The 17,534-nt window shown below is 37.3% G+C and overlaps 1 protein-coding gene across 9 annotated transcripts in view; it reads right to left on the bottom strand.

Moving 5' to 3' along the window:
- Positions 1-1,294: 1,294 nt before the first annotated feature.
- Positions 1,295-17,534, bottom strand: part of NBEAL1 (neurobeachin like 1) — a 90,626-nt gene continuing 74,386 nt past the window's right edge. For 5 of the 9 annotated variants that reach the window (XM_075093681.1, XM_075093680.1, XM_075093678.1 and 2 more), the window contains 15 exons: positions 17,217-17,357; positions 16,990-17,120; positions 15,668-15,777; positions 14,970-15,087; positions 14,159-14,256; positions 13,723-13,839; positions 13,125-13,214; positions 11,867-11,976; positions 11,072-11,244; positions 10,521-10,615; positions 8,502-8,618; positions 7,660-7,821; positions 6,411-6,559; positions 5,465-5,694; positions 1,295-2,973 (listed from right to left, as the gene is read on the bottom strand). In XM_075093681.1, coding sequence (XP_074949782.1) covers positions 2,897-2,973; positions 5,465-5,694; positions 6,411-6,559; positions 7,660-7,821; positions 8,502-8,618; positions 10,521-10,615; positions 11,072-11,244; positions 11,867-11,976; positions 13,125-13,214; positions 13,723-13,839; positions 14,159-14,256; positions 14,970-15,087; positions 15,668-15,777; positions 16,990-17,120; positions 17,217-17,357 — 1,918 coding nt within the window. In that variant the 3' untranslated portion in view covers positions 1,295-2,896. Of the gene's footprint in view, positions 2,974-5,304; positions 5,695-6,410; positions 6,560-7,659; positions 7,822-8,501; positions 8,659-10,520; positions 10,616-11,071; positions 11,245-11,866; positions 11,977-13,124; positions 13,215-13,722; positions 13,840-14,158; positions 14,257-14,969; positions 15,088-15,667; positions 15,778-16,989; positions 17,121-17,216; positions 17,358-17,534 lie in introns of those variants that run through there. The other 4 variants (XM_075093682.1, XM_075093686.1, XR_012660672.1 and 1 more) reach the window with 3 other exon arrangements.

The following is a 17,534-nucleotide window of genomic DNA, read 5'->3' as shown; positions in this document are numbered from 1 at the left end:
GATAAAAGATCAAAACGTATCGATGTTGCCATTCTACATGGAGCATGAAGCAGCTCAGCGCTCACCTGTCCCCCTCATCTGCTGCTGCTTTGTGCAGAGCACAAACTAGCCTCAAGTTTGAGAGCCCAAGAACTGCCCACATTTAAACCTGTCCCAGATATTTGTGAAGGTTACCTAATGCTTCTAATGCACTGAAATGATGGTATTCAAATGTCAAAGCTCTTCACCCTAATCTCTTTCATCCCAAATTATTTAAACTACATTATATTATACTTAAACTGAGACAATGTATTCAGTACTCTTTAACATTAAACTACTAAAAACATTAATTCAACTCTTGTATAAACATACCTAACCCACAATAGGACATTTTCAAACCCTCATGTGAACCCCTCTGTGCAAGAGAAAAAACTATGCCTTCACCAGACACTACAAAACACCCAACTCCTCAATTTTTCCCACTTGATTCTGCTAGCCTGAAACATCATCGCTTCCTTCCCTTCTCCCCTACAAGTAAACACTAAACCTCGTATATGTATTTAAACAGAACATACATGCATGCTTATAAAAACCATCAACTCAATGCCCAAAATGAGATATTTTTTCAACTTCCCGTAACACAGAAAAATCTCACATTCTGAGCTGAAATGCTTCTAAATTACTCTTGAAAGAGCTCCCCTGAAATCCTTTCTTCACGAAATTGTAATGGACAAACATACTTCACATTCTCATATACAACTCTTAATACTTCCAGAGTATCCTTAGTATTCTTACTGGATAGGTAATCGATTAAAAATAGTATTTTTCACTTCTCTGTAGCTTATTTGAAAATATGGGATGTGGTGGGGTTTTTTTTTTGGTTGTTGGGGGTTTTTTTGGTTGTGGGTTTTTTTTGTTTGTTTGTTAACACATGAAACCTGAAAAAAACCACACCACTCTACCTCTGGAAATTTAATGCTCTCTTGGCAAATGACTCAGGGAAATAATTCTTATTTTCTCCTAACTTTCCAGATGATCCAGTCTGTCACAGTGATTAGTTAGAATATTGCAGCTATGCATAGACCCACTTGTTCACTAGTCTGATTTATTATTTCATTTACAAAAGTTAAGAAAAAGCAACGCAACTTTCTGTACACAACACACTGATCAGTCATTAAGAGGGAATTGGTTTTTTTCCAGTAAAGAAATTGAGGACACGAAAACAGTTTTAATGAGACTAACAGAACTGGTAAAGATTATCCTTTTGCAGGGTAAGGAGATATTACTATTTCTACAAAGGTAATAAATATTGCGCTAAAAGTTAATGAAATGAGTTTATATATTATGAAGTTCCTCAGGTAGTTCAACAGCTCCTCAGCCACAGGGAATATCTAGTAACATTTATAGGGGGATACAACACATTCATTTCCATAAATAAATAAAAGTAACAAGAAAAGTGATGGTAGAGGCAAGAAAGGGGTAGCCAAAGGGAACATACTAGCTAACAATCACTTATAGCTCTGTCTCGTATCTATACTCCCCTTATCCCATGGTATTTTCTCCTTTTAATGGACATACATACATGTATATACATATATATACACAAACATGCACACATATATACACATGCACACATACCTTCACACGCCAATCCAAAAATTCATATTTTTCCCTCATCACCAGGCTTTTCCAATAGTATGGGGTTTATAATTTAAAGTCATTAACATTATAAAAATGTCAGAACAATAGGAAAACATACACCCTGCTATCATCATCAAGTATTGCTAAACCAAAAAAATTCAGCAATGGCTTCTCCAAAATACAGCATACAATCCATAACTATTTTTGGGTATAGCGCACATCTGATATTTTCTTTTCCCAGGTCCTAATCTCATATTGAAAATGGATACATTATCTGTTTCCCTGCTTGTTTTTTTCAGGAAAAAAAATATGGCTAACAACTTGTTTGGTGAACACCAAGCCAAGAAACAAACAGGTGCTATTTAATTAAATTATGCTGCAATATTTTTAAAATTATTTTGCAGTGGAAATTTATCTTTTGTTTGTAGGAGTTGCCCCACTAATGAAGCAGACTGATCTCTGACCAATATAGGTGCTGATTCTTCCTCTATATTTCTTCAAGATTTAAAATATATTATGGGATTTCTTGGTATGTGTCTTAGTCTACTTAACATTATAAATAATTTCAGCAGCAAGTATTTCCTACCTCCTTCAGCTCCTTCACCACCTTCAACTCCTTTGAAGTTATTCAGGTCTGTACTTTAAACAATTTCTGATAATCAAGTAGTGCAACACAGATGTTCCTTGCAGAACAGCCTAAAACTGGAACTACACAAAATAAGATAACAATAGCCATCTACAGGAACAAATTGCAATAATTTCTTCATTGGGCTAAAAAACATATTGAAGAGGTCGTAACTGTCAGCTATCTCAATTTTGCAGCTGCCACAATTTTAGTTTACTGCTGGGGAATTACAATGCTGTCAAAGCAAAGCCAAATATCTTCTTTGTGATCAAGGAGCATCTGGCCCTATTCAGCTTTAAATCAAACACTACTTATCTTAAATTCAATTAGCAAGCTTGGGTTTGGAGGGGGTTTTTGTTCATTTGGGTTGGTTGCTTTTTTTTCCTGAAACACAGTTTTGGTAGCTATTTAGAATGGGATTCTGCTGTGACCAAGACAACACGGTTAAGGAAAAATATGCAAGCAAGCTACCTTGCTTGAGTACCTATGCTTATTACTATACCTCTACCATAGGTTTATCTTCGACAGACTTAAGTATCAAGCCCCTGAAAGTTGAGATATACACTTAAGGTGACCTCAAGATTAAACATGTTTCTGGAATCCGTGAGAGAAGGTAGAAGCAGCAATCACTTGGAATCTTGAGTGTTATATTCAGTCTCTCCTGATGAAATCTGGCTGAGCCGTTTGCTTGATCCCCACAGCTTTCGGGAAAGCTGACCTGAACGCATCTGTTTAAAAGTAATGCAGAGAAACAAAAGGAGGGGGAAGGGATAAGGTGGATAAATTAAAAAGGAATTCAGACACTGATTCTGATGAAATGCAGACACTACAGTGTACCGCATAAACAAAGTTACACCAACAAAAATTATTTGAAAACAAACCAAATGTTACACTTAGGGATGATTCTTGGGACTGACAAAAAACAACAGACAAAACACTGGTCACAGTCTTCTCTGATTTTGAACAGTTAAAGGAATATTGCCAAGTAATGCATACTTAATAGTTAACCTACTTCAAACAGCTTAGAAACAGTGTTTAGATTGCTATTTACATAGGAAGGAAAAGAAGGGTGAGTGTCAAGCAAAAATGAACCAAATTAGAAGAAAGGGCATTTTATTTTAGAGATTTCAAACCCAAATTCCTAGAAGTGAAAAAGAAAAGATAATCAAAGTGCAGGGCAGCAATGGCAGAATGAAGGAAAGAGAGAAAGGTGATCTCCTGGTGTCAAATTTATACAGTCTTCCAAAGATTCTGGGTAAAGTGCTCAGAGTAAAATTTAAACGAGAAATAATTCATACTGAATATTCCATAAGTAAAGACAGATAACAAGCAACCAGAGGCCATATTAAATCCAGCACCTGGTAGGCCTGCAATCTGACAACGATTTGTAAGAAACTTTCAATTTACTTCTTAAGCACAAGGCTTATGATTGGCCAGTAGTGATCAGCCTGGCAGCTGATTAGTTTATGAAATCCCTTGCAGTTTAATAAACATGTTGCATGCCTTAACAGCACAAGTTTGAGAACAGTTCCCAGCAGTTCTACAAATTAAGCACGCTTAAGAACTGTATCATCACAGCAGCAGCATTCTGGAAAGGCACGGTGCTCACCGGGATTAGCACCAACAGGTGATAATTCCCCAGACTTCTGCAACATCCCAAACAGCTAAGTAATTGTTGAACATACAAAAACATTTACTATAATTCACTTCATCCTGGATACTGTCAATGCAGAAACACTAAAGGCCGATCTTAATACCCAGCACCATTTCACTTTATGTACAATAAAGAAGGCTGGTCTCTCCCTTTACCCTAAGGATCAGTATCACCACCGGAAGCCAGAACTACATCACTGTCTTCTGTACAAGGATAAAGTTCTAGTAATTAATATATTCCTTTCAAACTACAAATAACTCAATCAACAAATAAATACCCCACATACACCTGCTTTTCAAAGGTATTGATGGATGCCATTATAGAAACTGGAAAATCTGGGACATAATGTTGTTCCTTTGATGTTGGCACTTTTTTTAAAAAAAAATCTGTTCACACAGATATTAAGCCTGCAGATCATCTGAATCATAAACAGAAAATCCTGAAAAGAAAGTATTTGGAAAGTCTCTACATTCATAAATGGAATCCAGTCTTTGAAACAACTCTTTCTCCATAGTTAGAAAAATAGATGTGATTAAGAACTGAAAAAAAGAAAAGAAAAAGCCTTCAGTCTAATGAGATACATAAATTTTAGCCTACAAAAGATGTTTCTATGGAATAAGAAGCTTAGAATTGACAGTGACTTTAAAATTGCTGTTAGGAACATATGTTTAACCACATCATAAGCAGCTCTTTGTCAATTCTACAGTAGGAAAAAGCTGTCCAACTGGAAATCAGTGTAAACCTCCCCTTCCCATCCACTGCAAGCAAAATCAGACTACCATTACGTGAAGCCTGTTTCAAATATTGAACTATATATCTCCTAGCTAAAACACTTTAAAATACTGGCAAATAAAGTCACTCTGTTTTCACAATTAAAATATCAAATTAAATTAAGACACTTTTCCGGCATGTACTAAAAGGTCATGCAAAACAATAATCACATTTTCAAATAAATACACTGCAGCACAATGGAGATCGGGTAAAGAGAAGCAGGTTTAAGCTAACTCAAGTACTTTGAAAGTCATGACAAAAAGTACTCAAAGCAAAACCTACGTCTTGCACAAGAAAAATTGGGCATAGCTATTTGACAGATGGATGCTCTGTATTTGATATTGCAAATGCAGTACCAACAAGTTTATATTCACCATATGGAGCACAGAGCATACTGGGAACCTACACAAGTGATTCTTTGTGCACTGCAATTAGAGACTCTTAACAGAGAGAAGTCATTTTTCTTTCCCCCAATGTCAGTCAATGCATATTAAAAGATATCTGACAGAAACCGTAAAAAAGTAAAGAAAGTAGCTTGCTCTCTTTCATTTCCAAATTTTCTTCTGTAAAATCATTTCATCAATAAGTGGCTGACAACACTATCACATTCAGAAAAGGTTAGGTACTATGACTTTGCTTATTCAAATGTGAGTGATAAAGTCTGGGAGTTAGTCCAGCTGAGCTTCCCATCTGCGATCTCTATATACCTTTGATTCTTAATGAGAAATTTCAGTAGAGCAGTCTCAAAAGTTATTTCTTTCCCACTGAAAACTGAAACTTGCTCTTAAATTTACCCTGCCATAGAGGAGACCTCTTGCTCAACTGGAAAGCAGAAATAAGTGAACTTCCCACTGTTCGGTAGAAAAAGTTCTTGATGGTGGGTTTTACCTCTGCTGGCTTGCCAACACCAACGATAATCAACTTGCCATCCTCCAAGCCAACAAGGATGTGGCTATACTCTTTGGTGACAGAAATGCAATGAATTGGCAGTCTCATGGCTAAAGGGGAGATGCTCAGACTCAGGCTGAAATGAACAAAAACCACATAGAGAAAGCACATCATGTATTTGTTTGCGCATACTGCAAATAATCACACTGTAGTTGAAATTGCGCTCCACAGGAAACACTATAAAAACACAGTTTCTCAAGGATCCAGTTTGCAATTTCAATTATTGTAAACTCCTAAGGAATGATCTAATTGTACCCCAGAATAGAGCTCCAATAACAAGAAAGGGCATGGATGGATAAGTCAGTAAATTAAGATATTTTTACTGAAAAACAGTAACATTAGTCCCACAACTGCCTAAATGACAAAGATCACTCTCATTCTGACAGGCAATGAAGCTCTACAGAGCATAGCAGTAAGTGGAGTTAAAACTCAGTGCAGAACTACATGAGGCTTGATCCTTCCGTTGCTGAGCTCCCAGTGGCTAATCAGACATGGGGACAATCACAGCTTGCAGATGTCAGACACAGGTCTTCCTAAATTCTGTCAGTCCTAGGTGTATAATTGGGATAAATGCCTGGGAAGAAAGGGGTCTGGTACCACCTCTCATTTTTCTTTTTCCCCCCAAACTTAGTTCCCCCCTAAAATAGTTTCTTCAGGAACACAGTAAAAAAAGCAAAGGCTACCACCTACAGCACCAAGCAAACCCCACACTACACAGCCATTTCTCAATAAGCCTTTATATTTGCATCTCAATAATAGACTACTAATGGTGTTACAATGGTGGTACATTACCTGTAGAGATCCCGTATGGAAAGAAATCCCTGTAAGCTGCCCATCACGATATGCTCACCAGTCACACACAGATCTGACACTTCCTCCTTCAGAGTCTCAGAACCCAGATATTTTCCATTGACAGAATAAAGATGTAATGCATTCTTATCCTGAATAGATCAAAAATAAATCTGTCACAGAGGACTGACCGGATTAAGAGTGTATTTTTTGTTTCTTTAGCTCACTAACAGAAGCTAACCTGCGGAATAAACCACAGATAATATTGCCAACAGTTGCCTTGTTGAATAATACCAGACTACCAAGCCTATATGCAATGTGAACATATACCAGTTCCTGTATGGAAATTTTTGAAGTTATTCCTCATTACCTCTTGATGTAACATGGTAACCATGTTACCTATCCATCTAATCAATTCCAAATTTACTGGAAACATCCATGGCTTTAATGCACATAACCCTATTTTATAAGAGGTTTTGTTAAGGAAGAAGAAAGGAGAAAAGCACTCATCTTCAGCCCTGCTGCCATCCTCCCTCTGCCCACCCCAAACTGAAAAGCAGAAGGAAATAGATATATTTCCACAGAGCTAGATCTAGAAGCATTTTCTAGACAAGGCAATAAATTCTTGATGGATTCAAGACACAGCTAACACGACCATCTTAAGTTATTCCAGCCTGACAATACCTTGGTCTCTTCTCTCCCCAACTTCCCAATGCAGCTAGCATGCCTACATCAATAAATTCGTCTTCCAAGAAATTTCCCAAGCTCATAAAAATTTTAACAGCACTATTCTTATTAAAGCAACTACACGGCTACTCAACAGACAGAATAGCTGTAAGGTTCATACTGTAGCTTATCTCTCCAACCCAAAACTAAAACATCAGTGCAGTCACTGGGTGTCTTGCACCCAGAACTTAACTGCTCCCCTTTATAAGGCCTCTGTTTCTGCACACAGCAGAACTTGTTTCCCCTAGTTTTCCATTTCAAAGCAGCTCTCCCAGGAAGATTCATAAGCACATGCTTGGGCATCCCTCTTGCAGGTGTTTGTGTCATGAAACTTACTGGAGTACACTATGTCTGTGATTTATCTTTTAATTTCACTCAAATTGGCTAGCAAAATTAAGAAAAATAAGGAAACAGTCACAGCATGCTCAAAAAGCCCCTCTACTTTAGGAAATAAGGATAAAGATAGGTACACTTATGATTAAAATCTTCAGCGAAAGAAACAGAGGTATTCCATGAACCTAAGTACCTTAAGAGTAGTCTTTCCTTCTATGCTGGTGTGCACAACTATATGGCCTTCCCAGGACACAGCCAGATTAGGAACAGTCAACAGGAGAGAACTCTCACAAGGCGGTCGCAAAGTCCTCACGTACTGACCTTTCTGAATAGTGTGGACAATAACAGTCCCATCCTGCAGTGACCAAATTTAGGTAGGTTGTTACTCAGCAGGTTAAGTTACCGCAACACGCAGGAAGAGTATTTAAATGCAGAGGGATTATTTTGAAAGCACTTAAATCTTTAACTGGAGATCAAGACACCTAAGCATTAGGAATGCTACACAAAGAAGCCTTCCCCTCAAGGCCATGTTTTACAGGCATATAAAAAAAAAAAATGCAAACAGGGTAAGAGGGGAAGGATAGGCAGCAAATCAGTTATTTCATAGGTCACATTTATGAGTAGGCATTAAGTGCAGTACAGAATCAGAGTTCAGAAGCCTGCCAGTAGGTATAGGTAGAGCATGAGGAAGCTGCACAGAACCTTCGAGGTTAAGGAAGAAAGAAATACACTGTCACAGAATTGTTTTCTATGAGAAGCTTAAGATCTCCAAGTAACTCCACACATGTTAAAGCTCATCTGTGCAGTATAACAACATGGTAGCTAAGGCCTATGCTGTGCAGAGCAGTTTGAGACAGCCTGATTTAAGCAGACAGCAAGGGAAATGGCACATATCTTCTCAATGTGCAAGGCTGAAGAAAAAAAATTGTGAAATAGTCACATTTTTTGTACTGCTCATAATCAACTTCAAACATGCTTTGTGGTTTGAGTAGAGAAGAGAAGAGGCAAAGAAGGGAAAAGTAGGAGGATGCTTACCCTGGATCCTGACACTGCCATATCCAGTTCAGTGCTGATGCCAACACTCGAAACTTCATCAGTATGCCCATAAAGGATCTGTAATGGCTTAGGTGCCAGGCCTACAGGCACTCCTCCCTGAGAGTAACAAAAAGTGCAATGACACATTCTCTTGCAGCTGAAGGACAAACAAAAAATAAATTTCTGGTATCTTCAGTATCAGTTGTGTGAGATGTATATTTGACATAGGCCAAAAATCAAAGGCATAACTCACCCATTCCAATCTCAATTTATTGCCTTTTATGTCAGCAGCCCTATTTACTGAAATCACAGGAATGAACGAACATACAGTTACTACATGGATGTGAGAGAGAGTTACTTAGCTGACTTGTTTTTATCTTCAGATGTCCAGGTGTGCAAGGACCACAGTGAGCAGTCCTAACAGGAGTTGTTCACCCACCCATCCACCCACTTTTTCTCCACCTGCGTGTCTGGGCTTGTTCAGTTCTTAGAGTGTACCCTGGAACCAAGCACTATCTTCACAGCCAAGCTTAAGGAAGCTGAAAGCTATTTCGCTTAAAATTACAGCAACTCTGTTCCATTTTCTAAGGAAAAGTAAGGAAATAATCCTTCTCAGTGACTACCAGTAGTATGACATACTAAGAAAATCTTGCAATAAAGCTCATAAAAAATAGTCGTTTTCCCACATGACTGCAGGGTGTCAAAATTATTTAGTACTTTTGTTCCAGTGAGTGTACTGTCAGCATATACAGACTTATTATCAAACCAGTTCTAAGGCAAGACCTGTGCTTAGAGAGAAAGTACAGTAAATAGTTCTTCAGAGGACACTATTCTCATTTCTGTGATAGAAATTTGATTGCCAACTAAGCCCTGAAAGCCTGAAGCATGCAGGAATGCAGAGCAAGTCTCAAAATACAGAGCTGGGAAAGAAGGTGACAATGCATAGCAGACAAGTAAAATGGAAGTGACAGTATGCAGTCCATTGCTGCCACTTTGTCAAGACTAAGATAAAACCCTCACAAGAAGAATTTACAATACATACATAATTTATATATCCATTAAATAAAAAAACACATTCAAAATCTTAAGGAAAAGCAATTCTAAACAAAGATAATCTCCAGAGGATGACTGACTTAACTCACACTGAAAAGATAAATGAACTAAAACATGTCCAACACTTATTCTCACTTTAGACAAAAATACCGTTGTGAGCACTAAGGTCTCACTTTTTTGACCACGCACCATTGGTGCAAAGTACTTCTTGAAAAATATTCCCACCATAAAGACAGCTTCCACAAAAAGACATGCAGTTATGGACCGTTGTACTGGTTTAATGTGCTGACTTTAGTTCAATAATAAGAACAAGGTGACCTGACCAAATGACCTGTCCATAACATGACAGCTCCCCGCTGCAGTTAAACATACTTGCATATCTGCAATGCAGCAATCAGAAATGAACAATGGAAATGGACTCACATCTTGAGTGTAAGTACACACAAGCATCATGTAACCACTTTCACTGTGTGAAAGTGCAAACAAATATTAAAGAACTCTAAAATGCCGTGTAAATCCGGGTAACAGACCAGTGTTCTCTTTGCCTAGTGGAGTCATCACTACTTCCCACAGAGGAAGTAATGCTATAATGCAACTGCTAGAGTGAACAACAGCCTAGAAATTTAAAAATCCTCAGCTATATTGTTCTGACTAATTCCAGTAGTCTCAAGCAGAGTCTCTCTTATTCCATCTGTACAGTGGGGGATAATATTTGCCTATCCTGAAAATAAGCTATGAAATCTTCAACAGTGCCTCTAAAATACTGTGCTTCAGCTAATGTGGACAGTGAATATTTCAAACACAGAAGACAACAGGAGTAACAAAATTACAAAGTTAATCAATTTTAGTGGACTAGCTTCTCTGCAAACCTAAAAGAAAGGAAATCGATAAACCACCACCACAAAACAAAGAAGCACAAAAAAAGCATTCAGAAAGTGCTTCTCAGAGTATGCCTAAATAACCTACCTGCTGAACTATTTGCCATATCATACAGGTAGTATCTCTGGAGCCTGAAATTAAATGAATTCCACAGTAGTCTATTGCCAAGCAGGTCACAATATCTAGATAAAGGAAAGAAAATGAAGTTATGACACAGATATTTAAGACTAGCTTCCCATAAAGTGACAATGTGCATGCAATGTATCAACAACGTATCCTGATTTGCATCAGCATGAAATGTTCCTCTGTGGAAAGGGCTGATAAGACTCTTATTAACCAATGAAGTCATGGTACAGCAAGGTGTACCAACCTGACAATCAGATTTACTACCTAAAAACAGCAGTCAAGCCTTGTTTCGAAACTATATCAAACCATCATTACAATGACTAAAAAGCCATGCTCAAGTATTTATGTATAATCATAGTTCAAATATTATTCTGTTCTTACGCTGCCATTCCTTTATAACCACTATGCTTGTCCACCCAAGTGCACTGGCTATAATTCTTTCCCAAAAGACCAACCATCATCAAGGTACAATACATAAAAACTTTCATTTCACAGTACGAAGAGTTACTAACCCATGTGCCTGATGTGCTGTCCAACCAGCTTGCCTTTTGTAAGAGATGTCACTCTGATGCTATTGTCCCAGTGTCCTCCACTAAAGAGCAGTTTCGCATCATGGGATACTGCAAACAACTTAGACGTGATCTCCAGCCCTGGTGCAAAAGGACCACTCATGTTGCGTTGTGTTCTGTAGGCAAATGATGAGCAGTTAAGAGCAACCTTAGTTCAAATCAATGCATTTTGCATTTCCTATATCCTTAAAAATTAATAAGAAATTCCATCTATAGAAGAGGCCATGTTAAAAAAAAAGGTGAAATTCTGGCCCCCCGATATCCGCAGCAAAACTCTCACTGACATCAGCAAGTGGAAGCAAGATTTCACCTTAGATCTTTTCAGTCTTTTATGCATTTTGATTCAGTATGAAAAACTCATGTCCTCAAGTATTATAACATTAAAGAAAAAAGGAAACTTCTAAAAACCAGAGAAACAAAACCACCCCATATACCTGCACTATAATGTAAGAAGGCATGAAGACTGCCCATCTCAGATTCCAAGATGAGTTTTTATGGTTGATAATTAGAAAAAAATCAGAAGTAGATCTAAGAATGAAGAGCTTTGAAATGCCACATATATAAATCTTTACTAGAACAGTATTACAGATTAGAGGTAATATTACTGAACATGAGAAGATGCATTCTTAGATTAAAGCTCAGCCAAGGAAAACAGTACAATGCACTGATTGTTGAACAATTACTGTATTTGATTACTGTAGATGCATTCATCTGCACCTCTCCTCATCATTCGCTTACTTGGGGTTTGTCACCGTGGTATCTCTGATGAATGTGAAATAGTTGGAGATGTTTTTATCATAAGGTAGCCAACCATGAGTTCCAATAACACAGTTCAGACTTGCTGTTACCTAAAAAAGTTTGATAGAAAAATCGGTGAAACCCAGAGGCATATTTTCTGCTTGCATTTGATGGTAATGGAGCTTGAATAAAATCCAGCATAGTCTTCTTGAGAATTTACCACAAAGACAAAAAAGCACACACACCCATCCCACCACAAATTAAAAAAAAAAAAATATGCAGTTCAGATGAGTTAATCCACACGAAGTACATATTATCAAGTTAGAATAGTGTATGTTCAAGATGGGTCAGGGAAGTTGAACAGGGGTGTGGGGAGGAGGCGGAAAACAAAACCCCCAGCTAACAAACCCCTCTCAAATTAGTAATTTAGTTTAAGCTGCTTCTCTTCTTTTAAATAGTAATCATTAACAGTTAACATATTAACACAGGACGTTTTAAAAAAAAATTGTACTACAGTTCTATTTCTGAGAAAGTAAGAAAGGAATCTAAATATTTGAGTTTGTCATCAGATATTTAGAAAAAAACACAGTGAGAATATTAGACATGTCCAAATTCCAAATGACATATGCAGATACCTCATTAAGCCAGGACAGTAAATTTGACCAACAAAAACAGGAAAACTGGAAAAGAATATTCTTTCCTGCAAAACATAGGCATCATTGCAGATGGGCCAGTATGCAGACCATACATAGAGGTGCAAACACAAAACCACTCTCCTCCTTTCATCATTTGGCCATCTGCTATAGTACCAGCACCTGCATTAGTCAGTGCAAAAGTTAATGTTAGGAACGGTGCAGGCCTTTGGAGTGTGTATATGCCACATATGGTATAGTTTAAAACATAGATTTGAAAGTAACAATAAACATAATGATGCCATTAATAACTTAATTTTGTCATTTTAAAGCTGGTCTGCATTGCATTAGGAAATTGATTGCTACCATGGAAGTGGATCAAGTGGGCAACATACAAAACACCCCACTACAACTTACACTCATGTCTCATCAGCTTTTAAATGCCGTTCAACAAATCAGCCTGGCTTCTCTTCAGAAGACAAATATTTAACTTATATTTCTATTCATTATAGGTTAAAGGAACACATTTGAACAGTAACAGTTGTGTTTCTCTACAAGCTGTATGAAAAAAATACACCTATTTGACTGTCTGCAGTCTAAGAATAGTACTGACACACGCAACTCACCAAGATCTCTGGGCTTCCCTGAGAAATAAAGGACCGTGACTGGTTCCTGGGCACAACAGCTTTGATGATGGGCACACCATCACTGATTCCCTAAGAGAAGACATGGATTTGGTCTGATTATATGCAAGAGCTAAAGGACAAATCTAGAACCTGTAAAGAGTAAGATGCAAAGCCTCTGGAATCAATGTCAGATGTGTACAGTCCTCTAAGGCACTGGTACATCCATCTTCAGTTCACACAGGTATACTTCCTTACAAATACCAAAAGTGAAACCCTGGCTCTGCCCTGAATTAGTGAGTTTAGCTACCAAGTTCAGCGAGTCCTCAGATACCACCAGTGACGTTCTTAGCTTTCTTGGTGTGGTGGCTAACTTAATACTCAAACAAGACCCACACAAGCAGCCAGCAGATACAAATTTATGGGATTCAACCTCTATGAAGCTAACTAAAGAGACAGAGCTAATTTTATACATACTACATTTTAAAATATTTTCTTTAAATATGAAGCAAATTTATTTTCATCTAGGTTGCAATCTTTTGTTTTAAGTACATCAGAAGTTTCAAATTAGACTTTAAACAATTTCAAGTAATAAGCCTACCTCTATGAAGAATGACTTCAGTTCAGTGAGGTGTTGGAAGAGATTCAGAGTAGAGGTATCACTTTTAGTTAGTCTTTGCACTACCTCTTCCGCTGATAGCCTTTGCGGATGGGGCTCCTAGGAGACAATATTTGAAGGAATATCAAATTAGACAAATTTATGCATTTGTTCAAGTCACATAAGATACTCAGAATATTATTGGCAATCAATGGGAAAACAGACTTTTAAGCATCCAATTTCCCTTAAAGTAAATCAGTTTGTTTTGAAAATGGTATGCTAAGTTTCTATCAGTGTGACCTTTACAAATGGTAGTGTAGCAAAGATTTCACATTCCTAAAATTACAAGCCATTATCTTCTCATTTTTTTCAGAAATCCTTTGTCGCTCAGTTGGATTTAACCACGAAGATCTGACTGAGAGGGAACAAAGAGCAATACCTTTAAGAGCTGACAGGGAGTTTGCCCAAAATTGTTTATCATCCCTTCTAAAGCTTTCCTTTCTTTCTCATCTGTTAAAGCATCCAAATCCACAGCCCCTGGATCACAACCAGAACGATGAAGGGTAGAAAAAAGGAAAAAGAACATAATCTAAACAACTTATTGAGAACAGATATGGTCAACAAATGTTGCAAAGCTTAAACTAATTGCAGCATTATCACCTTTTACACCAGAAAAGCTTCCAAACAATGATTCCATATAAAATATGATCTGAAAACTCTACTCTGCAAATGGAATTTTAAGTGTATCTGTACGGGCAAGAATTGCAGGCTTTTGTCTTATCAAATGCATTTAATGTACTTTATGCATGCAATAAGTTGCACACAAAAGCCACCCAAAGTTCACCTTTAGATTTAACAGACTAACATTTGTCTTCAATATTTGTTGGTTTTAGACAACATGCCTGGAGTCCTAAACCACAAGAAACCTCTTCCCACAAATGCTTTTAAGCAAGCAAATGAGAAACTAACAAAAAACCCCAAGCACTTTTAGAAACAAAATACAAACAACTGGAACAGCCTCCCTTTAAAAAAAACTTTATTAACATTTCAGGTTCACAACTTATGATCAAAGCTTCAAATGTTCTGGTTATTTGATGATAAATTACAAGTTATGCTGCCATATTTCGTCTATAATTCTGTTGCTTTACCGTATACTACTGTATCTCATGCTCACAAATCGAGTGTTTTCTGTCTAATACTGAAAGCCCACAAATCTGATGACAATGACAGGAGAGCACACTGCTTTCTACCTTCATAAGTACAATAATAGAACACATTGAGCGCCTCCACTGCAGCTGGTCCCCTCTGCTTGTAGCCAAAAATCAAATCTATCCATTCATGAAGATGAGCAGAAACATACTCAGATTCCTAGAAGGAAAAAAATGCTTTGGTAAGAATAAGAAAAGTACTGCTCCCTTCTTGAAGTATTTACTGTTTTCTGTGAAAGAGATTTAATTCCTAAACTAACAGTGTCCACAAACTAGATATATACCAATGTATAGGGCAGAGGCATAAAAATATCCATGTGTGTTAAGGGCAGTAACTTCCAGATAAGAGGGAAAATTAATACAGCAAAGCAGCATATCTAGACTATTGAAATGCAACCGTGCAAGGGGAAAGTAAGCTTCTAGTTCCCTAGTAGCACACAGAATAATCTATAAAAGCAATACAAGCCTTATCACCTAAACCCACCTAATTCTGCATTTTATCTCCTAGGGCAGCACACTCTCAAGTGATTAGAATCTTCAGGTTCTTTTCTTTTTTTCTTTTGAGCATTTCATCGACATGCACAGTGCTTTTAACTTAAAGTTCTAATGGTACTTGTAATGCCAAACGCAACCACAACTCCAGTTTGAACGTAGTCCCAGTATTTTATACATAAGCCACAGTGACAACATGTAGGTGTATTTTCTTTATCATTACTTCACACATATAAACATGACCTTACCAGAGCCTTCCTGTGTTTATAAATGAAGTCTTCCGGGGAGTGGGCCCATTTGGGGAGAACAACATCATTTACCACCTCTTTGGATATCTGAAGGTGACCTAAGTTAAAACCTAGTGAATAATTTGGAGAATTTAGAGAGTCACTATAGAATATTTCAAAGATCTTGATTTCTCAATAAAGATTAAAGAGCGTTCTTTTCTCAATGCAAGGGAAGGATATTGAAAAATTCTTAATTAATAAATCTTAAACCTCCAATAACCCTACCACAGACACAGGAGGCTAAGTTCTGCTCTGAATGTTTAAAATGTTAAATGATACAGGATAATTGTCCAAAGCACCTAAATGACTTTGAAACTCAAGTCCCAACCTTAAAAGAAGCATTAATCATTTACACACCTATCTGTAAACATAACTGCATTTGCTTTATTTTACCAGAATTAAGAGTCCAAAACATTTCAGTGAGGTTATTCATAAGAATGAATTTACTTAGAGGTTTAAATGATTGTAAAATCAACGCTTTCAAGAAGTCTTAAATCCCACCAGCTTTCACTAGAACTCTAAATACTGAAATGACTTTTGAAAGCATGACTTGACTCTTTCCAACTTTTATAACTTACAACTCTAGTAGACTGTAGCTAGCAGACTAAATTAGCAACAGCACAAACACACAAATCCATTTTTAAATTGTCTAGTAGGTAAAGAAACAATTCTCTATGCAATAAATGCGAAATAAAAAATGTCTAGGAATCTCACCTCTGAACACAGGATGCTGTCTTTTCAATAGCATTATATATGAGTGAAACAGCTTCTCCCCCTTCCCCTGCCCTGCTTCTGATGGGTACTTAAACCTTACATGGCTCTAAAATTAGGTGACTTACCACTGCATTGGAAAGTAACAGTAACAAGCAAAAAATACACTGGTTGCCTAGAACAAATAGAAGACCTCACATGTTTGAAGATGTCCAAACTCTACCACCCAGTGAACCCAGGAAAAAGAATACTGATTAATCTGTATTAACTATTGCTAACTTTTTCAAACATCCAAATGAGCATCTCTGATATTTTACATAAGGTAAACACTATTTTTAGCCGTCCTTAGGCAGCAGCCTAAACATCGTTTAAAATTCAGACTGGGGGCTTAACACAACTGGTGTCTTCACTAAACAGTTTGAAGCCAGCCTGATGATTGAAGTAATTTCTACAGGCACACTATAAAGCTTAAACAAGAAGTGTTCCGCAGCATTCACAAATGGTTGTAATGATTATTTTCTGAAGAATAAATGAACGGTTTTCTATGATAATATTCTGAGCAGTCAGTTTACCATTTTGATTCTCCAGGAACTCTGGGAAGTAGAAGAACTCTGGGATAAGTTCCTTGACATCATTGGGGTTGTCCATGAGTGCCTGCCAGGTAGCAGGAATAGAATGGAACTGCCTGTCAGCACAGTCGAATCTGTGGATCAGAAAACTCAAGTTTGACTTTGATCATTCCCTCAGTAAAATGATAAGGAAGAAAAATAAAGGTGTTGCTTATTTGCTCACACCATACCTGCCACTTTGAAGTTGGATATGAAGTGTTGTGAAAGGTTCTACCCGAATGAGATAATGCATCACACCAGCAGCATTTGAGTAATGTGTCCCATAGTGAAATTTGTCAATTATCCCAAGGGGATCCTCAAAATTCTCATATCTTAAAAAAATAATTAAAAAATCTTTTTAAATACAACGGAGCACTACAGCTGATTTACATGTGGATTGTATTTACTGGAGGTAAGGATTCAAAAGAAATGATCACAGTAATCTATAAGAGAAAAAATACATTGAGTTCTATGAAACAGGAGGATTTCAGTTCAGACTTAAAAAGTCC

Source organism: Phalacrocorax aristotelis, chromosome 5 (genome assembly GCF_949628215.1).
Source record: "Phalacrocorax aristotelis chromosome 5, bGulAri2.1, whole genome shotgun sequence".
In the NCBI taxonomy this organism is placed as follows: Eukaryota; Metazoa; Chordata; class Aves; order Suliformes; family Phalacrocoracidae; genus Phalacrocorax; species Phalacrocorax aristotelis.
The sequence above is the reverse complement of the archived record's forward strand: the minus strand, read 5'-3'. Positions and strand labels throughout refer to the sequence as shown.